The 8,721-nt window shown below is 33.7% G+C and overlaps 1 protein-coding gene across 1 annotated transcript; it reads left to right on the forward strand.

The window, feature by feature from the left end:
- The first annotated feature begins 1,151 nt into the window (after positions 1–1,151).
- Positions 1,152–3,963, forward strand: TAF12 (TBP-associated factor 12). The gene is made up of 8 exons (XM_079056496.1): positions 1,152–1,722; positions 1,802–1,963; positions 2,088–2,609; positions 2,708–2,782; positions 2,938–3,016; positions 3,110–3,174; positions 3,552–3,587; positions 3,674–3,963. Exons 1-8 carry the CDS (start codon positions 1,204–1,206, stop codon positions 3,830–3,832), a joined length of 1,617 nt encoding a protein of 538 aa, XP_078912622.1. The 5' UTR covers positions 1,152–1,203; the 3' UTR covers positions 3,833–3,963.
- The last annotated feature ends 4,758 nt before the right edge of the window (positions 3,964–8,721 follow it).

Genomic DNA, 8,721 nt, shown 5'->3' on the forward strand with positions numbered 1-8,721 from the left:
GAATGCGACTATAAGAAGCTTAGTGCAAATGGCACGAATCACCAAAAAATTAAGGGAAGCACGATTTGTGGTGGTATGGACATGTCCATAAGAGGCTTCCATTAGTAACGATGAAGATGAACTAAATGATGATTGAGTGTAAGAGGAGGAGAGAAAGCCATAAAAGAAAATGGAAGGATAGTGTAAGGCCCGACATGGAAGAGTTTGGTCCTTTCGAGGACATGACATAATATAAGACAATATGGAGACTACACATTAAGGTTGATGGGTAGCATCTCCCCTATATATGTTTGGTTTATTGTTCAATTTTATTAAAATATACTTGGGCACATATGTTTGTTTTCTTGATTTAGCTATGCATTAGCTTTATTGCTCACGAACATTTACCCCTTGTTTGCCTTATTTTGCAAGTTCTTAGATCCATATGCTCTAAATTTAATTTCCTTTATATTTATGTCTTGTTGTTAATGTTGTTTTTTCATCTTCCTTATTTGTCTTTTTTAAAGGTACCAACTACACATGCCGAAGGTCATTTAAGTGACACAATCATTTTTCTCTCTATATAGATGCACGACTGTTGACGTCTACCTCCTCCTACCACATCTTAATGAGATCCATTGTTGTTGTGATAGATCCATCCAAAAAGTACCTAACAACTCATTTACACATTTTATTTACCGAAAATGTCTCGATTTTTTGTTATTTCCGATAACCCAATTTTCAAATATTTCCGTTTCCAATTGATTATAGCTTTTTTCAGTATTAACCCGTTCCAAACTAGATATAATTGATCTCGTACCGTAAACTGAACCGCTATCAGTTCACTTATATCGGTCCGATCTTTTGGTTCAACCAAATCTTCATTTATGGTTTTTGGTTATTCTGGTTCTTTCAGTTAGGAAAAATGAAGAGACACTCTATCCTCCTATGTAATATCCATGTTAACATTTTTTTTACTAAAAACCAAACAAACATGCTGCAACAAATGATAATGATGTTTTTTAAACATCTTTAATACATTTAATAGTATAATATACAAAAATATAAATTTAATACTATTTTTTTTTGAACAAAATTAAAAGTTTGTTATTCTAAACATAAACAATTTTTAATAAACCGGGTTAGTCGGTCACCCCTCTCCAATAAACCCAAATCCTAACATTTAAAAGTAGCACCGTGGAAACTATCGCACCCGTCAATCCGATGGAGCAAACACAGCCTCCGTCGTCGGAACCGCCACCAGCATCCACTACACCACCTATCACCACCACGTCACCTGAACAACCACAAAATTCTCAACCGCAACCGCTCTCGACCACCTCATCTTCATCTTCATTACAAGCACTTCCTCCTTACGTAAACCCAAACCCTAACCCTAAACACCCAAATCCACCGATATCACAGCCATTGCAACCCCAACCCCTAAACCCGATGTTACGAACCCCATTTAGCCGCCCTTGGCAACAAAATCCTCCTCCTTTCCCTCACTTTTCTTCCATAACCAACCATTCCACCGCCCCTTCCTCTTCATTAACTTCGATCCCACCGCCACAGAGGGGTGGGATGGCCATAGGAGTTCCTGCACATGGTCCTTCTCCGCAGCCTCCCACTTCGTTTTCGTCATTGACTCCATCTTCGTTTGGTTCGCAGTTTGGTGGAGGATTAGGTCGTCCTGGTACTGTTAGTATGCCCGAATCTGCAACCAGTACTAGTACTCCGCAGGTATGCCAATTTCCTTCTACCCTAATTTCACTATCACAATTTGTTGTCTCCAACATTAACATCTGTATATATATTCAAGGTGAGGCAATCGATATCTGGAATGCCGGGAGTAGGAATGATGGTATCTCTTGGTTCCAATTCTTCACTGCGACCAAGCGGAGTTCCTGCATCGCATCCACAGAGACCTCTGCAATCTTCTCTTAGACCACAGACAGGTGCTAATAATCAGACTGCATCACAAGTTAGTGCTTTTGTCTCTCCTGTTCTAATATCAAATTGTAATGCTACATTACATTCACGATACATATAAATGCACTAGATTGATCATTGATGATGATGTCAAGTTATGATCATCTTATCTGCAGAATTTTCAAGATCATGGTCTTTTAAGACTTCCATCAGTTGGATCACCAGGAACACCTTCACCCACTACACCACAAACCTCACAACCTCATAATCAACCATGGCTATCATCCACCTCACAAGGCAAGCCTCCTCTTGCACCACCATCATTCAGACCACAAATAAGTCCTCAATCATTACTGAACCGATCCCACTTACCATCACAACCACAAAACCCCATCTCAACATCCACAAATCAACCTCAAATCTCCTCATCTTTACAGTCACAACCATCTTCATTAACACAACAGCCACAAGAACATTACACATTACCACCATCACGGGTCCCACAAACTTTGACACATCAGCAACAGCTGGCAAGAAACCGTGGGTTAGGGAACCAAAGACCGTTTGCTCCTGGTGGTGGGCCGCCTAGCGGGGTGGCACCGCCACCTGTGTTTAACAGAGCACCAGCTGGCATGGAAGCTAGTGAGCCTTGTAATAGGATTATAAGCAAAAGAAGCATCCATGAAATAGTTGCTCAAGTAAGCATCTTTCATCATTTTCTTTCATATGAAATGCTACATATAATATAACAATTGAAACTGTTGAAAATTCTTTTTTGGGTATCTGTAATGGACAGATTGATCCAGGTGAAAGATTGGATCCTGAAGTGGATGACATTCTTGTTGATATTGCTGATGATTTTGTTGAATCTGTGAGTTCCATCTTCCCTAAATATTTTAGTAGTAAAATGTACTTGACAAAATGTTTTTTTAAAGATTTTGCTTGTATTATGTAGTGAACTGGGATCTTTTATACAAAAAAAGTTATTTTTTTTTCTTATTTGTTTCATTTGTCTACTTGTTCCAGATTACAACCTATGCATGCTCTCTAGCCAAACATCGGAAATCAAATACTTTGGAGTCAAAGGACATTCTTCTACATCTGGGTTAGAACTAAAAAAAATTAATCCCAAAATATATTTCTTTACTTTAAATTTAAAATTCTGAATTAAACCTAAAAATGGGTTGCTTTTTTTCAGAAAAAAACTGGAACATGAGTCTCCCTGGGTTTGGTGGAGATGAAATCAAGTGCTACAAGAAACCAGTAAAGACTCTCAAGCATTATGCAATTTTTTTACACATAAAAAAACAGTAAATTACATTTTTGGTCCCTGACTATAGCTGATTTTTGTGGTTTTGGTCCCAAAGATTTTTTTTCTTGCAATTTTTGTCCTACTTTAAGGTTTTTGTAATGTTTTTTGTACTTTGTTCCAAGTAACATGACTATCTTATTGGGACCAAAATTGCAAAAATCAGCTATATGGACCAAAAACGTTACAAAAATCCCAAATACGTACCAAAATTGCAAGAAAAAACTTGTTGGGACCAAAATTGCAAAAAATACAATACTCAGGGATCAAAAAGGTAATTTTCTTTACATGTAACATTTGAGTTTTTGATATTTGTGTGTGCTGGTTTCAGTTTGGTAATGATGTTCATCGAGAGCGACTAGCTGCGGTATATAAAATACTCTACGACACTTTGCTTGAATTTATTAATTTTTAATAAAAAAATTAAATAATAATTTATTTTTAATTTTTTAGATTAAGAAGTCGATTGCTGCTGCTGAGACGCCAAATTTGAAAAGCTCAGGCGGACAGGCTGGCGGCGGTGGCGGTGGTGGTGGTGCTAAAGGTCATCCGGCAAAGGCACCTGGTCTTGTTATCGGTTCTCCAAATCCAAAGGGTCGTGAAACCACGTAGTTTTTTACTAGAAAATTCTAGTATATATCAGTTAGTGATTTTTTTTACGTGACAAGATTTGATAATATAATTCTCTTGTTTTACCAATTTTTTTACATGTTTAATAGCAAAGTATTACAGGTATCTCCCAAGATGATGATTTGAGAAAACATACCGAACAAAATCACTAAATTCACGAAATATGCAACTAACAAATTTGATCTCTCAAATTGCTCCAAGTGCTTCTCATGTCTACATATGATAAGGAACACCTATATGTATATGCAAAATACGAGCAATCCTAACAAAATACAATATAAAACTCTAGGGTTTCGTTAATTATGGATATTTTCATATAAAAGTAGTTTTTTTAAAGGAAATTGAGTAATCTAACCATTATAAATGAGGTTTAAAAAAAAAGAAAATCTCTTATAAAGTCCAAATATTTTGAGACAATTTACGGTTTAATCTAAACTTTTATTTTTTGAACATAAAAGTTTTGATTTTTTTGTATTTTGTTCAAATTAATGATATAACCTTTATTTTTTTCAACAAAAATGACATGATCGTATAAAATCGGGACTTTTTTATTCAAAAAATAAATTGTGAGATTAAACCGTAATTTGATTCTAATATAATCGGGACTTTTTTATTCAAAAAATAAATTGTGAGATTAAACCGTAATTTGATTCAAAATATTAGGATTTTATCGGATATTTTTTACTTTCTCTGGAATGCCCTCATGCCAGAGTAATTGTTCATATTTCGGGATTCTTTTTTTATTTTATTTTATTTTATTTTCAAAGATATTTTCTTTGTTTTTTTTTGGATTCCTAATGCTACATTTTGTAATATTTTATGTCGTCGTTTTTTAATAAAATGTCTAACTTTGTGCACCAATGTAAGTATTCATATAACTATGTTTGTTTAATTTTTTGTCAAATTAAGCAAAAAATGATTTTTTTTTCTTAAAATTCCACAGTATTTTTTTATGAAGTCCGAAATTTTAGTTCGGAATCCGGAATGCCGTTTTGGAATCGGTAAAAAAAAATGTTTTTTCTTAGTCGGGAATGTCCGACAAAGTGGTTATTTTTGTTAATTTTTTTTGTTATTATCTTCAAATACACATTAAAAAGTGGTTAGATTTCTTAATTTCCCTCTTTTTAAAGTATAATATCAAAATAGAATTTCATGTCTGAGTTGATTTTCACATAATGAAAATCATAAATAAGGTTCCATCTTGAAAATTTTGAGTTACTTCAACAAAACAAGCTTCTTCAAGTACCAATCTTAAACAAAATTGAGTTGAGTTGGACTTCTAACCATAATGCTTTGAAACAAGAAAAGAGCATAAATGTCATTTATGACATTGAGCTTCGGCATGATCATCACCCATAACCATGAAGTCAAAACAAAATGTCCAAACAAGCAACAAAAATGAGCCAAACTCCCAAAAGGATTCTCCTCCTCTTGCCAAGTACCTTTCGACATAAAAAAGTTGTTGCTCCAATAATACTAGCGAATTTTACCTTGATGGCCGACAACAAACGAAGCAAGACAACCTTAAACAGTTAAACCCTCACTTACCAACATCAAATGAGTACGAATATATAGGTAAATATATAGGTATGTAGACGAACAACCGGTCCAATGATACATGTAAGACCATCCACATCGCTTCTTGCAATATACTTGCAAATGAATTTTAATTGTCACCTCAACTTAGATCTTGCAATATGTGAAAACCTTGCAATTTAGACCATAGACTCCATCACTAACTCCATTTTCCCTTATAATACATTTCCTCTTTTTAGTAGTATATATGAGATATTACTATGTAATTCTGGTTATACTATTAAGACGTAGTCAGGGGCGGAACTCGAGCTTTATAACCAAGGGGGCCAAACCCAAAATGTTAAAACAATAACAGACAAACAAATTTTTATTTGGTTAAATTTTATGAACACTAGGCATAAGCATTCAAAACGATGGTGTCTATTCATGTATTTTCTTTCATCAATTTTGTTATTCTATTTTGATGTAGACTACATAATATAATTTATTAATAGTTAACAAAATAACAATTTACAATTGCATTTTGACCACACTAATTACATTGACTTTAATATTGTTTATACAGTTTGTAATTATACATTAAAGGTAATTAAAAGATAATAAAATTTACTAACATTTTAACAATCAATAAATACTAAAAATTAAAAAAGTTACCATATCGTTACTATATATCAAATTATTATAAGTTACTAATTGAGTTTTTCTGTAACTTTTATAAGTTTTCTTATACATTAAATCAGATTAAAATATTTAGAAACTAATAAATTAAATAATATTAAAATTGGTGTATCTTTTAATACTTGTCAGGCTAATATATATCTTTTAACATTTAAAAGAGTTCTATACTTTTAGTAAGAGAAAAAGAGAGATGAAGACTTACCTCAGAAATCTGGTTGAGTAGAGCGATGAACACCAATAAGTTGCTGGTCGGAGTTGCAGTTCGGCGGAAGGCGAAATGGAGACACAGGAAGTGTTGTTCGTCGGAATTGCAGGTTGTTGAAACGGTAGACTAGAGAGACAGAGCCACATCGATCAATAATGGCGGACCGGAGAGATGTGGAGTGGTGAGTACTCCGACGGAGGCAACACGCAACAACAATATCTTCTGGTGAGAAGTCTGACGGATGTATTATGTTTTCCGGTGAGAAGTTTTGTTTTTCCGGAAGATTGATCTAGGGTTTGTATTTTCTAAATATTGAGTTAATAGATTGAATATTAGAATGAGTTTTTATAGAATTTTTGTTTCTTAATCTATAAAAATCTTAATTTCATTAGAGTTCGTTTGGATGTATCCCGTAACTTTTTGGATTCTTGTTAATTATTTATTACTTTCCTAATCTTTATATTTCCTGTGAAATAATCAAATAAAATAAGATGTATATTTTTGTTTTTTTTATAGTTGATTAGTTATTTCTATAACTAAAGGTGAGAGGCTAGAAATTAGACAATAAATAAAACCAATTTTATATTACAGAATCTGGTATTAAGCATGACAAAAATCAGGGGGGCCATGGCCTCCCCTAGCCCTCAAGAGGTTCCGCCACTGGACGTAGTATATATGTAAGTTATTGTTATGTAAATACATATATAATTAACCGTAAAGGTAAATTAACTATTTATATAACTTTTTTTTATCAACTAATTAACAATTTAGTATGTTAATATTTGATGATTAAATGAATACTTTAGATTTCTAAATGATTTAAAATATTTATAAAAGTAGTTATTGAGGTGGGGACCACTTTTAAAAGCATGTTGGCATTGTACGTATGTAGGAGGTAATTGCAAATATGATATGACACAATTGAAAGAAGAGTGGTAATGTGGATGGTCTAAAAGAAATAGAAGATGAGAATTGAAACAAAGCTTCCAAACTTCAAATGACTTCCTTCAACAAACGAGTGATAACATCTCAAAATCCCAACACTACTAAACACAAAAACCACTAAACTTTTTAGTATTTTCAATACATCATGGATCATCTGTAGGAAAATATAGGGTTTGTAGTGGAGATCTGGATACCAACTTGGATCGTGAGAACACTTTCCGAACTGATATTTCTACCCTATGCCTGGGCTGCAAGAAATTCAGCCTGGGATAATCAAAGTGAACACTTACGATTCTAGGCACAAAAATCGTAAGCCAAATTGCTAGAAAAATTCTGTGAGTGTATGAAAACCGAGAGCTAATTTTCGTATATGTTTTCCTATAAGGAAGATCTGTTTATATAATAAACGAGGTTAGGGTTTCATTAGGGTTGGGCCGTCATTAGTTGCTTTGGAAGCAAGTCAAGGTAATCCGGATTTTAATAGGGATTTAGGGTTATCAAAACTAACGAGTTTCGTTAGTTTTACCATAATCACCCTCAAGAATCTGAATTTCCTACTATGTTCTCAGCTAGGGGCTCTGCTCCTTGGACCCCGCTAGGGGCGCTGCCCCTAGACCCCGCCAAAGGGGCGCCCCTTTGGAAACCCCGGACCCAGGGGCGCTGCCCTCGAACTCCTAACTTGTCGTCGAACCGACTTCTAATTCGATGTTATACATGCGTGCAGTCCGCACCAACTCGTACATATATTAGAGTACAAATTATGAAGCCCCTTAGCTCACATGTTAGTTCCAGTTATATAAAATGACATTGTAACACTAAAATCACAAACATCATCTAAAGGTGGTCAAACACAAATGAGATCTATAATATATACAACATAAACCACAATCGACATAAATGAGATCTATAAGATATACAACATAAACAACAATTGATAGAAAACCCCATGAATTATAGATGTTATAGTCTTATAGATCTATACTATATTCCAACGATTAACAATTTATAATAAAATGTTGGATTTATTAATCGGTAGTTTGTTATTTGATCTTGTATTTTCATTATAATGCTTAACATCTTGTTAAAATGTATGTTTTATTTTAATTTCCAATTTATTAGTTTTAAGTTAGTTTTGCTATGTAATGTACATTAAAATCAAAAGATAGTTCACTATCGATGAATTTCTTAAAAAAACATGCAACTTCTTCTCAAGATCCTAAAGATCCACTAGAGATACATTTGGATAAAAGTACTCATACTTCCTGTGTTCCTATTACTAAGAACCGGTTCGAGTAATCCCATCTGGAAATGAATGAAATTGATCTTAGGACATTAGAAAGTAATCATGATTTGTGTGACTAGATTTAGGATTATACAACTAATCAACAAGATATCATTCAATGATCTTATATGAATATCAGTCCCTTCCACCAAAACTTATTGTATATCTGAACTCTGACGATAAACTCATAAACATAGCTTTTAAGTTTCTTGATATAAGTTATTT

The sequence above is a fragment of the Lactuca virosa genome, chromosome 6, assembly GCF_052849685.1.
Source record: "Lactuca virosa cultivar CGN04683 chromosome 6, Lactuca_virosa_CGN04683_v6, whole genome shotgun sequence".
NCBI classification, from domain to species: Eukaryota; Viridiplantae; Streptophyta; class Magnoliopsida; order Asterales; family Asteraceae; genus Lactuca; species Lactuca virosa.

Bases quoted from the DNA above. Each gene is read 5' to 3' on its own strand.
- TAF12 (XM_079056496.1), top strand. From the start codon at position 1,204: ATGGAGCAAACACAGCCTCCGTCGTCGGAACCGCCACCAGCATCCACT. The intron at 2,610-2,707 runs GTAAGCATCTTT...TGTAATGGACAG, and splicing joins TCCATGAAATAGTTGCTCAA to ATTGATCCAGGTGAAAGATT. The intron at 3,175-3,551 runs GTAAAGACTCTC...TGCTGGTTTCAG, and splicing joins TCAAGTGCTACAAGAAACCA to TTTGGTAATGATGTTCATCG.